The sequence below is a fragment of the Myxine glutinosa genome, chromosome 1, assembly GCF_964187855.1.
Source record: "Myxine glutinosa chromosome 1, kmMyxGlut1.1, whole genome shotgun sequence".
NCBI lineage: Eukaryota > Metazoa > Chordata > Myxini > Myxiniformes > Myxinidae > Myxine > Myxine glutinosa.
In genome coordinates, this window is record NC_136261.1 from 401,295,024 (window position 1) to 401,315,180 (window position 20,157).

Genomic DNA, 20,157 nt, shown 5'->3' on the forward strand with positions numbered 1-20,157 from the left:
ACAAATCTTTATAAAAAGCCCAATTTTTTTCAACACGGATACCGATATAATTCGTTTGGTGAGTTCCGATCATCAAATATGTTACCATATGTGAGAAACAACTCTTAATTTAGACATTGCCATGATCGGTAAGTTCGGGAAAGAATCAGTCACATGACCTCTCACATGCGCTAATTATTCAAAAACCGAAAATAGTACAAACACAACGTATACATCGTTTTAAAGGTCATTTTACTGATCATATAAAAACATCACTCTCAAGTGTGAAAATATAGTTTGTAGAAAAAAAAATGACCCACGTGACGCCAACTCCAAACTGCCACTTCTACTTGACAACGGGTGAACCTCCAATGACTACCTCATCCTCACAACAAGGTGAGTTGTTGTTTTGCTCTTTGTTTGGGATCAAACTGCTTTGAGCTCCCAAGGTTAATCACAACGAAACTTTCTACCATCAGATTTTTTTTACCACAATGTACCTGAATAGGGGTTTTATACCGTGATGAGGGGGTCATTTAGCCCGTTATTGCCGTGTTGCACTCCCAAGTTAATTTATTTATGAAGCCGAGGTAATTTCTTTACTACAGCTTCACTCCTTTACACCCTGTATTTATGGTTTAGACCCTTTACACCCCTTTGATTCCTAAAGACCCCTGAGACCTTTTACACCCGTTAGACCTTTTCATACCCATTTCGACCCTTTTGAGACATGTATACCTTCTTCAAAACTTTTTAGACCGATTGACTTTTTAACACGCTTTGGCCATTTTAAGACCCTTTAGCCAATTTAAGACCCTTTGGCTAATTCAAGACCCTTTGGACAATTTAAGACCATTTGGACACTTTTGACTCTTTTGCTCTTTCGTCCGTAGACACCTTCAGACCCCATTCGGCCCTTTTAAGAGCCTTGATTATTTAAACACTTAAGACCACTTTATGACCCTAAAAAAAAAACTTTAGACCCCTTAGATAATTGTAAAAAATTTCATCCTAAAATCGGTTTTGACGACCTTTTCCATGCACTATTCGTGTCACATCACAAGTTGCAATGATGAATATAAATTGATATACAACACAACAACAACAACAACAACATGCATTTTAAGGCCATTTTCGCTGCTAGAGCGGGGGTTAGCCTTGCGGTCCCCATAACAATCTTCACCTTCAGACCTTTTGTCTCCATACATTCCTTCCACTTGTTCATCTTTTCCTTCAGTCCATCCATACTTTCCGCAATCAACACCAGATCATCTGCATGCAACAACTCCCACGGTAAACCCTCCTTCACGTTCTGAGCCAGCACCTCCATCACAGCTACAAATAGTAGTGGACTTAGTACCGACCCGTGATGCACTCCCACTTTCACCTCAAACTCACAACTGTTCCCGTCCTTCGTCCTTACAGCTGTGCGTGCTCTTTTGTACATTGCCATCACTACTCTGATCAACCATTCCTCCACTTCTAACTTCCTCAATGCCCATGCCAATACTTCGCGTGGAACCCTATCGAATGCTTTCTCCAGATCAACAAACCCAAGAAACAACTTCTTCCTCTTCTCCATGTACTTCTCCTGCAACTGCCTCACAATAAAGAGCGCGTCTGTCTTTCCTCTTCCTGGCATAAATCCAAACTGCATTTCATCGATCTTCACCTTCTTCCTTATTCTCCTCTCCAACACCCTTTCCAATACCTTCATTTCATGCTCCAATAACTTTATCGCTTGGTACGAGCCACACTCCAGAGGGTCACCTTTCCCCTTGTATAGAGGGACGAGGGTACTCAGTTCCCAATCCACTGGAATGCGGCCTTCTTTCACCGCCAGATTGCAGATCTCTGTCATTCTCTTCACACCCCAACTTCCTGCTGCCTTCAACATATCTCCCACAACCCCCGTCGGCCCTCCCACTTTTCTACTCTTCATTGCTTTTATCGCTTCCTCAACTTCCTTCTCAGTTATCTTCTCTGCCGGTCCTAAAACTGGGTTACTCTCTATGTTGCCATCCCATCCATTCTCTGTATTCAACAGCATTTCCATATATCTTTTCCATCTTCCTTTAATTCCATCTGTGTCCACAACGATTTGTCCCACTTCATCCTTCAAGCAACTCACCCCCATCACATCACACCTCTCTTTCGCTATCTGCTTTGCAATCCTGAATACCGCTCTCTGACCCTCTTCCGAATCAAAGCGTTCTCCAAACATTTTCCTACATGCCTCCTGCGCCTTTGCTACCTCTTTCTTTGCAGCCTTCTTGGCTGCTTTATAACTTTCATGCTCTGCTTTTTCTGCTCCCGTACCCTTTGCCTTCTGCCACTCCTTGAACTTCTTCCTCTTCTCGTCAATCCTCTTTCCAACTTCATCATCCCACCACCATGTTTCCGAGTGCCTCGGTGGTCCTTTTATCCATCCTAGTAAGGGAAACATATGAAAATCTGTTAAGTAAATTGTTACCAAAAATTTTCTTCACCAATATGTTTGTAAAGGTGTGTAATAACATGTGTTAAAATGTTGAAGGTCAACTCCCGTGGGAAACCCAGAAAAAAAAGCTGTTGAATTCGGGTACCGAAAAATTATTTTCGAGAATTTTTATTTTTTAAAATCGGCCCTTAAGTAACTTATGAGGGGTCAAATAAGGGTTTTTCATGATTCTGAGTTGATTGTTAACATTTATATTTCACCACAGACACTCCTTTGTGGAAAAATAATTTCTAAATATATCTCATTTTCTACTTTGCAGGACATGGAGTCTAGCAATATGGATGAAGACGTTACTCCACCTGTGCTCAATTGCTTCATCTGTGCACGCTCGGATACACCAGCTGAAAGGCTCATACAGGCAACTCCAAAGGGATATTCAACTTTATTGAAACAAGCAGAAACTGTCGAAAATGTTACTGTTGTGGAACGTATGAAGGAGGCTCAAAAGGAAGGAAAACTGAGGTACCACCAGAAGTGTAAAAATGATCTGTACAACAACTTTGTTGCAACCACCAAGAAGTCAGCTCAAGCATCAAAGGCAGAGAAAGAGTCATCAAAGTTGAAGAGAAGACGCACTACTTGTGAGTTCAGTTCATCAACTGGCTGCAGTTCTAGAAGATCACAGTCAGTTGACCTCCTGTATAAGGATGTATGCATTCTTTGCAACCAACCAGCCCAGCTCTACAAAAATAATCCAGCACAAGCTAGAAAGAAATACAGAGTGCCAGTTAATTTGACTGCAGATACACTGAAGGCAAGCTTGCTGAAGACAGCACAGAGTCGCGGGGATGACTGGGGCACTGAAGTCACTGGACGCCTGGAAGGGATCAACGACTTGGTAGCAGAAGAAACACTGTACCATTTGCGATGCAAACTTATGTTTGCGAGAGGTGACAGTTTGTCCAAGACTGATGAGGAAGGAAAAAGGAAGAGAGGACAGAGGAGTATTGATGAGGAGCGAGAGGCAGTTTTTATTGAATTCTGCGAATGGTTAGACTCAGAATTAGAGCATGGGGTAATGAACATGGACCAAGTCCATGAAAAGCTGCAGGAGTTTGATCAGTCACCAGAGAAGAGCCTTTCTTATTCAAAGCATTGGCTGAAGATAAAACTTCTAGAGAAATACGAAGACACCTTGTATTTCACAACACAGGAAAGAAGGGCAGATGTATTCTGTCTCAAAGATGGCACCGACAATATTCTGCGAGAGCATCATGCTAATCTTGACCATGGAGATGAGAAGACTCAGATCATAAAGTCGGCACTCAAGTTCATATCCAATGATATTGCCTTGATTGATTTAGGTCCAAAGTCATACCCCACCACACACAGTATGACTGACATCGATAGTCAGCTGACACTTGTTCCTGCAAGCCTTCAGATGTTCTTGAGACCGATTGTCAAGACAGACGAAAGAGTTGCCGTTTGGGGGCAGAATTTTATTAAGGCCTGTCGACCTCGGTCAGGAGTATTGCCACACCAAATGGGGCTTGCCATACAACTTGATCATAGATTTGGGTCAAAATGGATGCTCAACAAGTTCCACCGGCTGGGATACACTGAGTCTTACACGGAGACACAAAACTACAAATACTGCTTCCTTAATAGTAGGAGTGGAGATGATGTTCCAGATACTTCTGGCACTCTTGACACCATTGTGGAGGAAACCGATGAACAGATCAATGATGAGGTTGTGGTTGATGCTGCGCTTGAGGATCAATCAGTGATGACAGCCAAAGTGCCAGCCAGTGAAAGTGAATTGTCAAGTAATGATCAGGTGGTCTTTATGGAGGTTGGGGAAACAAACAATGCAGTCACTCAGTTTGTTGGAGACAATATAGATTTAAACATTGTCTCTATTCACGGAAACACTCCCTTTTACTCAATGGGTTGGATCGAAGTCACCTCTCCGGCACCGGAGATTGCAGCCGGAGATTGCAGCAACCGGCGATGCAGCTGCAAGAAGAATGGGGTCACGTGCATCTCGGCCTGTGGAGTCTGTAATGGCATTACATGCAGAAACTGCAGTCATGATGTTGTTGAGTCTGAAGAAGACATAGACAATGACTGTTGAAACTTCTGACATTGTGAATGAGAAATAACTCTTGAGTATTATATATGTATGTGAAATAAAAGCTACTTTGTGTGTAAATGTAAAAGTGAAAATATAAATGTTAACAATCAACTCAGAATCATGAAAAACCCTTATTTGACCCCTCATAAGTTACTTAAGGGCCGATAAAAAAAAAAAAAATTCTCGAAAATAATTTTTCGGTACCCGAATTCAACAGGTTTTTTTTCTCGGTTTCCCACGGCAGTTGAACTTCAACATTTTAACACATGTTATTACACACCTTTACAAACATATTGGTGAAGAAATTTTTTGGTAACAATTTACTTAACAGATTTGTGAAATATCTCATAAAATGCCCTTACTATCCACATACCTCACCAACGGCTCCGAACAGACTATCTTTCATTGACATCCAACCACGTTCAAGCTCAACCACATCATCCTCTACCCTAAATCATGAATCTAAATTGATATCTCAAAATAAAACTGATGTTGAAAAGTGAAACGGAAACTACTGATCTATGAATCATCGAATGGGAAACCAGAATGAAATGTGATGGGAAATTGCTGAAAGCAAAGCTATGGGGAGTATAGAGAGAGGGGGAAGGCCGGAGTTGAAGAAACAATGTGGAGAGGGATAGGTGACTGGACGTGGCCGGTTGGTATGGAACGAACTTTGGTGATCTTCCGTCAGACTGTAGGCCCAAAACATGCCTAAACCCGATAACAACCTAGCTGAGCTTTCATAATATCACCCTCACTCCTGAGCAGTACTTTGGAGGTACAACAAGTATGGATTGGAAATCTTTGCTGATAGAATGGAATGAGGTTGTCGTGGTTACCAACTACACCCATCGCGACATCTGCTCACTGAATATTTACAATGAATTCCCATTTCTACCAATACACACTCCAAAGGAAATTGCTCATATCAGGTGAGACATCTATGAACCCCTGAACCCCCATCATTGATGGGTACCCCTCTTCCCCCCCCCCCCTCCGGGGAAAGAATTTGGGGTGTGCAGTACTTCCTCGCTGTTGCAGTTGGTTTGAATAGCGTCACCTTTGGCGAAGTTGGGCACTACAGCATGGATTTAATTTCCCCAAACAAAAGTCTGTCATTTTCTGTGGTTATTCTCACCATCACCATGGCTACCTTTTCCCATCACCATGGCTCATCACCATGGCTACCTTTTCCCATCACCATGGCTCATCACCATGGCTTTTCCCAGGATGGGTACCGTTACTAGTGTAACAAAAAAAAAAAAAAAAGGTAAAAATTGGGGCGGTTTGGATTATACATTTTTAAAGAAAGAAGGCGCTTCCAACGAGAAAGTAGAAAACTAGAGATGCACCACATATTTGAGCAAATAAGCAAGAGCAGACCCGATCTCACTCGACGTTTCACCTGCTTCACAGCAAGCTTCCTCAGGCCAATAGACCGCAAGCCCTGGTGCGTGCCAATTTTTATTCACCATGTGGACGCTTCTGGTCACGTGACGGTCGGTGCTCGAGGTCAGATGGAGGAGTTTTTTAAAAATATTTTTGCAAACCTCAAACAATATAAACGTCAATGCACATCATTGATGGATTGCTCTGCTCTTTTTTTCGGTATTACTCACACGTAATCTGGTGTTTTATGAGTGTGCATGAGCATTTGTGTGTGCTTGTTGTTGATTTTTCATTTTGTTTTTGTTGTTGAGTTTCCGGGACACTAAACCACTCATGGTCGTATACAAATATATATTACTCTTGTTACGTGGTCCTCCTGGTCTCGGTGACCCCCGGACCGTGAGAGGAACCCCACCAGAAAGATATATGATTTATACGCTTTCGTAACGCAATCAATATGAATTCCCGTCAATAAGAAACCCCACACCAAGGATCCGGATTCATCAATAATATATTCCCAATCAATCAACAACAATCAACAATCAATCAACAATATGACTAAGATGGCCATCTCATATATTTCCCCCTTTTCCCCACTCACGACACCCTCAATAGTCACTGTCCCTCACAATGTCTCTGGGCCCCTCCAGACCAAGGTGAAGGTCGACTTCTCCGCACACGGGCGGTTGAACAGACCCCTGGCTGACGTGCTCCAAACGTGCACGTCACGTACCGGGAACAACTGCTGCAGCGCACACCTCCTCGGCAGGCCACCGAGGTCGGAGCCCATGATCGCGGCCTCTGGGCTGTGAACGGCTCGCAAATCACGCGAGGCCCAAGGTGCGACCCGTACACGCCCTCGGAGGCGTCGAGGCGAACAGTGCCGGACGCTTGGTTCCTTCCAGGAACCCACGGCAACCTGACACGTAACAGGCAATCACCCCGCGCAGGTAACTCCTCTCGCCAGACGGGCTTTTCAAACGCAGCGTTCCAAAGCAGATAAAGATCGACTCGGCTCGCGTCGGAGCTGGTCGAGGATCAAGATGGCCGCTTCTCTCTCGACCTTGTCTTTTTCTTCTTCCGGTTCACCATCCTGTTTCCGGTCTCCTGTTATCAGGAGCGCTTCTAACCATTTAACCACAACAACCTTTAATAGAATAAACATTAATAAGAAATGACCTGAATAGTAATTCACATAAATCCAGAATCCGTAACACTCCCCCCCTTCAAGAAAGAAAGTTTGAACACCGCGAAAACTTTCTTTGCAGGCCAACTTTGATAAACAAACAAGATACCTCACACCCCAAATCATCAGTTCCCCCGGGCACAATTATCCCATCTCAAAAATAAAGCAACAACATTTCCCAAAACCCCCAGAGATTCCAAAGGTAATTCACTCTGGACCAAGCGTCAACAACTTCTAGTTTCTCTTGAATGCCGGTTAAGGGGTGGTGACCAAAACCCCAAAGTTAAACAACTCGATAGCACTTTTTCGGGAGGCCAAGCTGAGTATACACTACATGGACGCCTTAAGGAATGTGGAGTTCACGGTTAGTCCGGGGAGGAAAGTTCATTACATGGACGCCTTTAAGAATGTCGCGTTCACGGTTAGTCCGTGTAGGAACCCAGGCTCGGCGGCTCCGCCGTATATAGTGCTTCAACTTCTCCGGACTCCTAACAGTTACGGTGGGACCACTTGTCCCACTAGTCACCTGACTGGCGGTCTCCGTCTCGGCCAGTGCTCTGACAATCATTCTTTCGGGAGATGCCGTAACTCTGGGAGCCTCCATAGTAATATCGGCTGCTGCCAACACCCAAACTACCACCAAGTTGTCCTCTTCTGTAGACCTCTCGACGCCTATGAAATGCCTTCCCGACTGTTATGGTCCGACCCTCCAAATCCTTACCATTCCAATTCTTCTCTGCCTCTCTGGCGTCTTTTGTGCTTGCAAACGTGACAAAGCCTCGCGAGATCTTGGAGAGATCTCGCGAGATCTTGGAGACGGCGGCAGGGATTTTCGAAGCTCCACACGGTCTCCACGTTTTTCGAAGTTAAGTCTGTTCACAATTGTATTTTGTCGAAACTGTATTTATCTTTCGGTGTGTGAAGTTATTGTGTGCAACTTTGGTTGTTTCTCGGTGTTTATCTTTCATAAATTGATCGTCTGTTTGCCGTGTCGCGAGCAAGGCCTTGTACAGTGTGCACTGTACAACCTTGAGGCTTTGTTTTTCTCTCAGTGGTCCGTCGTTTGTGATCCAATAACTTTCGTTCTCTGTATTCCCAGTCTTTTCACCCATAGCCTACTTCCTTGTGTAAATCTCAACTCAAAAAAAAAAAACAAAAAAAAAAAAACATTTCCTTCTCTGTTCTCATTCGTTTATTCATTCTTATTCGTTCGTTCGTTCTTCGACCACGTGTTTCTCCCCCATTTCCCCAGATAGTTTTCACTCATTAACCTTCAATGTTTACACTTTCCCCTCAAGTTATGTATTCCGTCATATTTTATAACACCTTTTTCTTCTTCTTCTTTAAAAGGCTGCTTTCGACTTGCTCACCAAATCAATTCATCCCAAAAAAAATATCCATCTCCTATAGTGCCTTTTTTCTACATTCCCTAAACTCTCCTGCACTCCATCCTCCATCCAGCGTCCTTAAACGTATTTTTAACTCGAAGGTCACAAGAAACTCATTTTGCAATAAATGTTCGTTTCCCATAAATCGTACACTTTCAAAAATCCAATCTCACCCCTCCCCTCCAAATCTTCCCCATAACTCCTCCCCTCCAAATCTTCCCCATCACCCCTCCCCTCCAAATCTTCCCCATCACCCATCCCTTTCAAATCTCCCCCCTTGCCCCCTCCCTCCTAAACTACCCCCTCACCCCTCCCCGCCAAGACGCCCCCTCGCCCCTCCCCTCCTAGACTCCTGCCTCACCCCTCCCCTCCAAATCTCCCCCATATCCCATCCCTTTCAAATCCCTCCCCTTGTCCCTTCCCTCCCAAACTCCCCCCTCACCCCTCCCCTTCAAATCTCCCCACCCTCATTGCTTCTCAATTTCCCCCCTCTCACTCCCCCTCCTCAAAGCGTCCTCCCCGCTTCTTCCCCCTTCAAACTCTCACCTCCATCTCCCCCAACCTTCTGCCTCGCTCTTCCCCCTCCTCAAATAACACCTCATTGTGGCTCACCCAATCACCATCAAACCTTTTGTCCGCCCCATCCTTCCCTTTCTCCGAGCTATTCTGAAATCTCTGACACACCTTCAACAGCTCTCCCTACCTCTTCCACCTCTTCCACATCTTACCCTACCCCTCCTCCCCCCTGTTCTGTATCTGATGCTCCCCCTTCCTCTTCATTAACGGTATGGACCTCAAACATCCGGGGCCTTCGTTCAAACTTAACTGATCTCTCCATACAGGTTGCTTCTGTCAAACCAGACGTGATCTGCTTAACAGAAACTTTCCTCCTTTATGATGTCTCTGATTCCATAGTATCTCTCCCGGGCTACTCCCTCCTCCGGTATGATAGACCTGAGCCTCGTCCTGGAGGCGGGGTTGCTATCTTTATCAAAAACTCTCTTCCTCACTCGCCCTGCACTGCACTCTCTCCACCTCACCCCCAGGAATACCTCTGGCTACGGCTTCCCCTTCGCTCCCACCTCTTGTTCATATGTGTGTTGTACCGTCCACCAAACAGTGATGACTCCATCTACATCTCGCTGTCTGATGATATGGACCAACTTCTAACTACTCATCCCAACTCTCTCTTCCTCATATGTGGTGATTTCAACTGTCATCATGCCAGTTGGCTGGGTGTGGGTACCTCTCTCACCAGCCATGGCTCCTCAGCAAAGGACTTCTGCGACTCACTGGGACTGACACAATCTGTCAATTTCCCGACCCGGATCTCAGTCAACGGAACATCTTCTCTTCTGGACTTGGTTATGACTAACTTCCCTGAAAATGTCTGCTGCTCTTCTTCTGCTCCGATCGGATCATCTGATCATGTCCTTGTTAAAGTGGACATCTCTCTGACCATCCTCAGAGAGCCTGCTCAGCGTCGACGAGTCTGGCATTTCACTCAGGCCAACTGGCACGGTCTTCAAGCAGCCATCAATCATCTGGACTGGTCTCCCATCTCTACCACCTCTGACATCAACTCATCCTGGGAATTCTTCCAAAGTAAATTGCTCTCTCTCATGCACAGATTTATCCCATCTCGTCTTCAGTTGTCATACCCTTCCTCCCGTCCATGGTACACGGAATCTTGTGGTGAGGCTGTTGCCCAGAAACAACTTGCCTTCGTCTCCTGGAAAGCAAATCCAACGGAAGGAAATCTCAATTCCTTTCACAAAGCCCGAAACAAGTGTGTGTCCACCCTCAGGAGAGCCAGGAAACAATATCTCTCCATTCTCAAGACCGAACTATCTTATCTGTCTCCCTCTTCCAAATCCTGGTGGCATCTGGTCAAATCCGTTTCTGGTGTTTGTTCCCCCTCCATCCCCTCCCTTACCTCAAACGGCTACACAGCTGACTCCGCACGTGAAAAAGCTGAATGCCTCAACTCTGTGTTTGCCTCTAAATCTTGTGTCCCAAACCCATCCCTCTCTGTACCCACCATACCCAGTCGTACCATGCTGCTCCTGGACTCCGTGTCCTTTCCTCCTGACAAGGTGGAAAAGTTTCTGTCAACCCTCGACTCTGATTCTGCAACTGGACCCGACGGCATCAGCCCACGGGTCCTAAAATCCTGCTCTGCTGCTCTATCTCACCCTCTCTCTGTTCTCTTCACCCTCTCTTTTGCTCAAGGTCAACTGCCATCTGCTTGGAAATCAGCCAACATCACCGCTTTGCACAAAAAAGGTGCAAAAACAGATCCTAGCAACTACAGACCAATCAGCCTTCTCCCAATTATCAGCAAAGTCATGGAATTCATCATTGCTTCTGATATGAAATCTTTCCTCTTCTCCAATGGCTTGATCTCTGATCATCAATTTGGTTTCAGACCAGGTCACTCTACTCTGGACATGCTGCTTCTGCTGTCTCAACAATGGATGGAGGTCCTCAATGCCAAACAGGAAATTAGAGCTGTCTCCCTCGACATATCACGTGCCTTCGACACGGTCTGGCACCCCGCTCTGCTCACCAAACTCTCCTCCTTTGGTATCCATGGAAATCTCCACGCATGGCTGGCGGACTTCCTCTCTCGTCGTTGTCAACGTGTGGCCCTGAATGGGTTTCTCTCATCTCCTCTTCCTGTTCAGGCTGGAGTTCCCCAAGGCAGTGTTCTGGGCCCCGTGCTTTTTCTGGTCTTCATCAATGATCTCTCTGACTCTCTCGAAAATCCTCTCTATCTCTTTGCTGATGACTCCACTCTCTGCCGCTCCATTCCTCTTCCCTCAGATCGGCAGTCTGCTGCCTCCTCACTCTCTGAAGACCTGGACAAAATCACAGACTGGTCAAACAAGTGGAACATGTCTTTCAATCCTGACAAATCTCACACTCTTACTATGTCTCTCCGAAAAGATCGACTGGACAACCCTCCCATCTACTTTCTCAACAATCCTCTCCAAGAAGTTCTGTCGCTCAAGATTTTGGGTCTCACTATCTGCCATGATCTTTCTTGGGAAAACCACATTTCCAAGCTGGCCTCCAAAGCCAGTCGCCGACTGGGCATCCTCCGTCGTGCGAAGTCCTTCCTCGGCACACCTGAGCTCCTCACCACATACAAGGCTTTCATCCGCAGCTCAATGGAATACTGTTCTCCCCTATGGGCCGGTGCTCCTGCCTCACACCTAGCTCGGCTTCACGCTGTTGAAACCAAAGCTTTCAGAATTATTGGAATCTCCCGCGATGAAGCTATCTCTGAGGGCCTTTCACTCACTCACCGCAGGCAGGTAGGTGGTCTTTCTGTCTTCTACGGACTCCTCTCCGGCCTTGCACCCCCAGCTCTCTCTGTGCTCTGTCCCCCAAATATTCCTACAGGTCGCAGAAGATCTGCCAGCAACCCTCTGATGGTTAAACTGCCGAAATCTCGGCTCTCCGCTCACCTTCACTCTTTCATTCCTCTTTTCTCCCGCCTCTGGAACAAACTCCCTCACTCCCTTCAATCCCACTCCTCCCTCCAGGTCTTTAAAACAGCTGTTCACCACCATCTCTTATCTTCCCCCATCCAAAACCTTGATCTTTTCTACCCCCGCTAATTCACCCCAGATCCACCTTGTTTGAAATTCCAACTTCTTTCCTGGAAGTCCTGGCAGTGTCCATATGTTTTATACCTCTCCCACTGCCCCCTCCCCCCCCCCCCCCCCCCAAAGCCCTCGCCCTCTCTCAGATCTCTCGATGTCTCCATGTCTCTCGGTCCCTGCTCTCAAATGTTGTGTTTGTGTCCTTCCCCCTCTCTCCCCATCTTGTCTACCGCTCCCTATGTTATATGTTTTATGTGTCGGTTTGTCTTTCTGTGTAATTAATGTTCGCTCTTTCACGAGCCTCGATCTTGTATACAAAAAAAAAAAAAAAAAAAAAAAAAAAAAGAAGCCGAACCCTCTTGACCGTTGCGTTTCCCTGTCTTTTACCAACCGCACTTCCACCAGCGGCCCATATCTGTTGAAGACAGAGGTCAGAACTGCTTCCTTTGTTTTGAAGTTCAGTCCCCCTACAAATAACTTGGTACTTTTGTCGCCATCCCGAGCTGGTGTGATGTTATTTTCCCTGCTGGTCTCTTTACCAACCCCCGGGTTACCATAAACTTGACCCCCGGCCAAATCATTCCCGATAACCACAGATACTCCCTCTACAGGAAGCGTGGCTTGTAAACCGACGGTGACCGGTCCTGACACCAAATCGGATTCCAAATGGATGACATGAAGTGGCGCACTAACACAGCCACCGATCCCTTGCAACCGAACACTATCACCAGTTGCTGTACTCTTTGACAATGGCAAAATGCCTTCAAGCATTAAGGATTGATGGGCTCCTGTGTCCCTCAATACCCTAACAGGTCTTGGGTTAGTCAAGTCTCCCTCTAGTGAGACAAACCCCTCATAAATATATGGTTGGTAACTCTTCTGTGGGCGATTTCTTACGTTTGCCATCGCATTCGGAGTTGTACTAGTCGGACTCCGCTCTGGGTTGTCCCTTTTCATGAGGTAACAACTGGACATCAAGTGTCCAGGTTTTTTGCAAAAGGCGCAAGTAGGCCCGGAGGAAAAACTCGTGGTCTGCCTCGGGCCCCCTGGGAAATAAGTTTGTCTTGGGCCCGTAGCCCCCTGATTTCGAACAGTTGGGGTATCAGAGTTGTCCCCATAATCCTCTCGAGGCCGCCGCCATGTATTGTCGTTCTCCGCACCGGGTGTTCCATAACTCCCCTGCTGAAGTCTAGGCGAGGAGTTAGGTTTGTGGACCCCTATCCGGTGTGTTAAGGCATAATCATCTGCCATGGTGGCTGCGTCCCACAACTTTGGTACTTTCTTTTCCTGCAGGTACACTTTGATGTCCTCGTGGACACACTGTTGAAATTCCTCCACCAGGATCAAGTCACGCAATGCTTCGAAGTCTTTCCCGACTCCTTTTGACTCACACCACCGATCAAACATGTTTTCTTTCACTCTGGCAAACTCCACATGGGTCTCACTCTCCCTCTTCCTGGCATTCCTGAATTTTTGCCGGTAAGCTTCAGGAACCAACTCATAGGCTTTGAGAATGTGCTTCTTCAATACCTCATAATCTGCACATTGGTCCATTGGTAGCGCCGAATAAATATCTTGAGCTTTACCCACCAGCACACTTTGCACTAGTATGGTCCAGGCCTCCTCCGGCCAGTTTAACTGTCGAGCCACTTTCTCAAAGTGTGGAAAAAATTTAGCGACTTTTCACTGAAGGGTGGAACCAGCCTCACATGTCTGCCCACATCCCAGGTGTTCTGGCTAGGTGTCGGCCCAGTCAGCAAGGGTGGTACCTCTCCCCGTTCTCTCATTAACTCCAGCTCCTTGAATTTAATTTCTTGCTGAAGCGCCATGTCACGTTCCCTTCATTCCCTTTTGGCTTTTCTCTCCTCTGCTTCGAGTTCCCTTGCAGCTCTCCTCTCCTCTGCTTTTCTCCCTTCTAACCTTTCCTGGAGTTCTCGTTCCACTCTCCTTTCTTCTGCTTGTTTCTCTTCTCTCCTCTCTTCTGCTTTCCTTTCCCCTTCTGATCTTTCCTTTTCTGCTTTCCTTTCTTCTTCTTTGATCCGTTCCTGGCTCCGTAATTGCAACTCCAGTTTCCGGAGCTCAACGTCTTCTGGTTCTTCGGGTAGCCACTCCCAGGCTAACTCGTCCCATGTTCCTAATCCCACCATAGATTGTATCACCGCAGTCTGCAACTGCCTTCCTCAAATTAGTTCGGACCACCAAGTTAAAATGTTTGGCCAATTTCAAGAGGTCCGATTTTAGTAACGCTCGGAACTGTGCCTCACTCGGGGTTACCGCAAAGTTCTGTGCCACAAACGCCATGGTGCCTATCGTTAACACCTGTTAACCTTCACCCAAGACTTTACCACAATTTCCCAAAAATTTACCAATTAATACTTAATTAATAAATTTTAATTAATAAAAATATTATTTTATTATTTTATACAATTTTATATCCAGGAATTCAATTGGACGAGCCCCCAATTCTGTTACGTGGTCCTCCCGGTGACTACGTGGTCTCGGTGACCCCGGACCGTGAGAGGAACCCCGCCAGAAAGATATATGATCTATACGCTTTCGTAACGCAATCAATATGAATTCCCGTCAATAAGAAACCCCACACCAAGGATCCGGATTAATCAATAATATATTCCCAATCAATCAACAACAATCAACAATCAATCAACAATATTACTAAGATGGCCATCTCATATATTTCCCCCCTTTCCCCACTCACGACACCCTCAATAGTCACTGTCCCTCACAATGTCTCTGGGCCCCTCCAGACCAAGGTGAAGGTCGACTTCTCCGCACACGGGCGGTTGAACGGACCCCTGGCTGACGTGCTCCAAACGTGCACGTCACGTACCGGGAACAGCTGCTGCAGCGCACACCTCCTCAGCAAGCCACCGAGGTCGGAGCCAGTGATCGCGGCCTCTGGGCTGTGAACGGCTCTCAAAGCACGCGAGGCCCAAGGTGCGACCCGTACACGCCCTCGGAGGCGTCGAGGCGAACAGTGCCGGACGCTTGGTTCCTTCCAGGAACCCATGGCAACCTGACACGTAACAGGCAATCACCCCGTGCAGGTAACTCCTCTCACCAGACGGGCTTTTCAAACGCAGCGTTCCAAAGCAGATAAAGATCGACTCTGCTCGCGTCGGAGCTGGTCGAGGATCAAGATGGCCGCTTCTCTCTCGACCTTGTCTTTTTCTTCTTCCGGTTCACCATCCCGTTTCCGGTCTCCTGTTATCAGGAGCGCTTCTAACCATTTAACCACAACAACCTTTAATAGAATAAACATTAATAAGAAATGACCTGAATAGTAATTCACATAAATCCGGATGGTATTTTGTGAGTGTGCATGAGCATTTGTGTGTGCTTGTTGTTGATTTTTCATTTTGTTTTTGTTGTTGAGTTTCCGGGACACGAAACCACTCATGGTCGTATACAAATATATATTACTCTGTATACAAATACTTTGTGCAAAAACAACTCCAACTCAGTGTGTCATTGCAAATCTAGTGATACCTGAGTGACGGCCTACACAGAAAGTAACAGGTGCAAAAATATATTGTTAAAGGATAATATTTTTTTGATAAAAAATTGTTTCTCAGTCATCTTAACATACAGTCACGTGAAAAAGTAAGTACACCCCATGTAAAGTTTTGACTTTATCAACATATTTCAATGTACAGCTATTTGATCTTCATTTCAACAATATTGATAGATAAAGGTGATATAATATAACAAATATCATGAAACATTTACATTTTGAAGTCCATTGTATAATTTAAATAAACATAAATGCAAATTTTGCATGTGGAAAAAGTAAGTACACCCTTTGCCCCCTTTGGCAGAAACAACCTCAAGTAGGCGTTTCTTATAACTGTCTACCAGTCCCTGACATCCACTGGGAGAAATTTTTGCCCACTCCTCCATGCAGAATTCTTTCAGCTTTGCGATGTTTGAGGGGTTTCTTGCATGCACAGCTCGTTTCAAATCTCCCCACAACATCTCAATGGGATTTCGATCCGGGCTTTAACTTGGCCATTCCAGAACCCTCCATTTCTTTCTTTTCAGCCATTCCTTGGTGGGTTTACTGGTATGTTTAGGGTCATTGTCATGTTGCAAAGTCCTCCTTCGGTTGAGCTTCAACTTTACGACAGATGGCCTCACATTATCCTCAAGCACCCTCTGGTACAACGAAGAATTCATATTAGATTCTATGATGGTGAGCTGCCCAGGCCCTAGTGCAGCAAAGCTGCCCCAAACCATAATATTTCCACCACCATGCTTTACAGTTGGTATCAGGTTCTTGTGGTCAAATGCTGTCTTTGGTTTTCGCCAAACATGTCTTCTGGTACTGTGGCCAAATAGCTCTACCTTTGACTCGTCTGTCCAGAGCACATTGTTCCAGAAGTGCTGGTGTTTGCCTCGGTGTTCATTGGCAAACTTTAGTGTTGCCCTGATGTTCTTTCTGGAGAGCAAAGGTTTCCTCCTGGCACACCTCCCATGTAGATCAAATTTGTGCAGCCTCTTTCTAATGGTAGATTCATGCACTTTGACATCAACACTGGCAAGAGCTACCTGTAGGTCCCGTGATGACATTCTGGGGTTCTTCGAGACTTCTTTCAGCATCTTGCGGTCTGCTCTCGGGCTGAACTTGCTGGGGCGGCCTGGCCTGAACAAGTTGGCAGTTGTTTGGAATCTTCTCCACTTGTAGATGATCTTCTGGACAGTCGAATGATTGATTTCAAATTATTTGGAGATCTTTTTCAATCCCTTCCCAGACTCGTCGGCATCTATAACCTTCTTTCTGAAGGCTTCAGAGAGCTCTTTTGATCTAGGCATTGTGACGCCGCACACTTCAACAACAAAGAGCAAACCAAACTAAATGTCAGGTTTAAATAAGACAGGTTCCTCCAGGATCCTCTCTAACGATGTTCTAATCATTTGCACCTGAGCTGGTGTACCTGATTCTAATTTTAGGTATTTGAAGTAGTGATGAATGTAGGGGTGTACTTACTTTTTCCACATGCGAAATTTGCATTTATGTTTATTTAAATTATACAATGGACTACAAAATGTAAATGTTTCATCATATTTGTTATATTATATCACCTTTATCTTTCAATATTGATGAAATGAAGATCAAATTGCTGTATGTTGAAATATGTTGAAAAAGTCAAAACTTTACATGGGGTGTACTTACTTTTTCACGTGACTGTCCAAAAGAGCAATCAACAGATTATTTTGACAAAGGGTAATATCAATTTCCCATGAAAGATTTACCTGTACAATGAATCAGTTTGGATCCAGATTCAACTGTTTTTTGCTTTCCTCTTGGTTCAAGATTGGCACAAACCTGAGTTTCAGCTCCTCAACCTCATCCTGGTTCCAGCTCCAGCTCAGGCTCTGGGCTGTGTTGTGGTGACAATGCAGTAGAGATGGCTCATAGTACAGTGTAGTAAAGCACAATACAGTATAGTAAGAGTACAATGTGATACAGTACTGTGTAGTGCAGTGGTACATTATTGTGGTACAGCACCTGTTGTATAGTTATAGTGTGAAATGGTACAGTCATACAGTATGTGTAGTATAGTACCATTTGGTAAAACGTAGCTAGTACAGTGACTATACTACAGTATAGTATGATAAAATGCTGTGCAGTACAGTGGAGGACAGTACAGTGTCTTGTCAGTTGTATTGTGCATCAAAGAAGCTCCATTAAAACTGAGAGATCTGCTGTTTCTATTCCGCATGTGTTCTTAAATGTTGTTGTAAAACGCAGGAAGTAATTGTTGTGAAAAATAAAACGATGTACTGTAATTAAACAGCTTGTAGTGTTTATTAATCTTTGCTGATTTCCACAGAGGAGCCGGTGGAGCATCCAGAAATGGACAAGTTTGAGTGGAGCACCTTGAGAAGTCTTTGTAAGTGAAGAGAAATGGAAGGAGGATGATGGGAATTTTAAGAGAATGGAATATACCAAGGAAGTTTGATTAATGGAATCCTTCTATGCTTCGTCCTTCCATGTATCTCTTCTTATTAGTCCTCCACCCAGAGTGTTACAGAAGGTTTTACATGCAGGTCATTCACGTTAAACCCTGGCTACTTGATGAACAACGCATCATCCTTCATACGATTGTTATGGATTCGTCACTTCCGTTGTTGTGGTTTTCATCCACTGTAAACATTTTTCATTCCATGTACTATTATTGTTGTCGTTTAAGGGAGATAGAGGTTACTATTTTCAAAATGTAAAAAAAGTTAATGTTTTAAATGAAACCGGAACCTGACGACGACGAGGCTAAAGAGGAGGAAATGAAGGCGGAGCGAGTGAGTCGGGGAAGAAGCCTAGCTGCTTCGAGGTCTGGAGCACACGTTGACGAACGGAGGTCACTAGTGAACTTCGGGTTTCCCGGGAAAGGGATTCTTGCGACAGAGTTGTTATCGCTGTGACAGATTAACCTGCATGTCAGGTTTTGGCAGTTGATTCTGAGGAAAATCATTGTCGGGCCGTTACGCCTCGAGAACGGACCGTCGGCCATTTTGACTCACGCGCTTTGCGCATCACGCAAGGTTTTTTTCACTTCGCTTCAACCATTTTCACCGCCTCCAGACGTTTATCTGGTGTGTGTGTGTGTGTAACGTGGATTTTGAAGGTAAATCTGCGGTTCGCCGATTTGGAGCCGTGAAACGTCCATACCCGAGGGTGGGATTTCTCAATCGCCTGGAGGGCGCCTTTGGATTTCCCCGTCGCCTTGAGGGTGCCTTTGAGCAGCTTTGGCTGCGTGACTGTGGCTGTCATCCGAGCGGGATTCTGGTTTGGATTGGACATCGTTCTGACGATCGCTGGAGCGGATCGACTTGGGCTTGATGCCGGAATAGAGACATTGGGGAATGTTCTTCTTTTCGCTCACTTGGAGCACAGTGAGTTATATTGTACAAACCTGATGGTACCATTGTAGGAAATATATATATTGGTTGTACAATTGATTACTATTGTTGTTGTACTGTTATTCTTGTGTGATCTTAATACAATATTTGTTTGTTGGTAACAATTGGTGTGGCTTCACCATTGATCTTCGACATACAGAATAACACATCTTTCTGCCGTGACTCCTCTCGGGGCTCGAAGGTACCGGGGGTTGGGGGGGGGGGGGGAGCACGTAACAATGATGCACATTTAAACAGGACAATTCTCGAGCTAACATTTCCCTACTTAATACATCAAAATGGCTAACTACCCGAACACGGAGCATACCGAGCTGTGCATTTCTACTGTTCTAAGGTGATTACCCCTCCCCCACCCGAACACGGAGCATACCGAGCTGTGCATTTCTAAGGTGATTACCCCTCCCCCCTTACAAACATAACAATATTATCTGGTCCTGGAGCTCTATCTTGTCTTAGCTTTCCTAGCTGTTTCTTTATTTCCTCCACTCTTACTTGGATCTCCTCAAGAAGACCTTAATCACCCCTTAGATAGATTATGTCAGCTATTGGTACTTCTCCTGACTGTTCTTATGTAAATGTTGAAGCAAAATAACTATTTAATAATCCAGCCATCTCACTTTCATCGCTAACCACTCTCCCTGTGCTATTCCTCAATGGGCCCACACATTTCTTGACCTGTACCGCTTAAAATATATGAGATTCCTCACATTCAGTCAATCAAATGTAAGACCGAATACTCCATTGGAGTCATCAGCAGGAACCTGAATAAGGAAAGAGCAAAGAGGGAGTGATCAGGAGGAACCTGGATAGGATTCGGGATTCAGTCGCTACTCCACAACCCTCAAACCCACCCAGGCACAGCCAAGTGAGCCTTGCAGAAAACCTTCTGCAAGAATTCACTTCTCCTTAGAGAGATACAAAAAGAAAGAGAGAAAAAAAGAGTGAAAGATATAAAAGACAAGTAGAGATACATTCAAAGTACACCGCCCCCATGCCAAATAAATAAATAACACCCTCCAGCATGCGGCATTGCTGCCCCCAACGATACCGCCATGCAGCACATAGAAACGCAATTGGTAAGGAGAGGT

At 45.3% G+C, this 20,157-nt stretch overlaps 1 protein-coding gene across 2 annotated transcripts in view; it reads left to right on the forward strand.

The window, feature by feature from the left end:
* LOC144889583 (E3 ubiquitin/ISG15 ligase TRIM25-like) overlaps positions 1–20,157 on the forward strand; it is an 86,055-nt gene that overhangs the window by 57,879 nt on the left and 8,019 nt on the right. For both annotated transcript variants that reach the window (XM_078770370.1, XM_078770371.1), the window contains exon 7: positions 17,983–18,042. In XM_078770370.1, the coding sequence (XP_078626496.1) occupies positions 17,983–18,042 (60 nt within the window). The remainder of the gene's footprint in view (positions 1–17,982; positions 18,043–20,157) is intronic.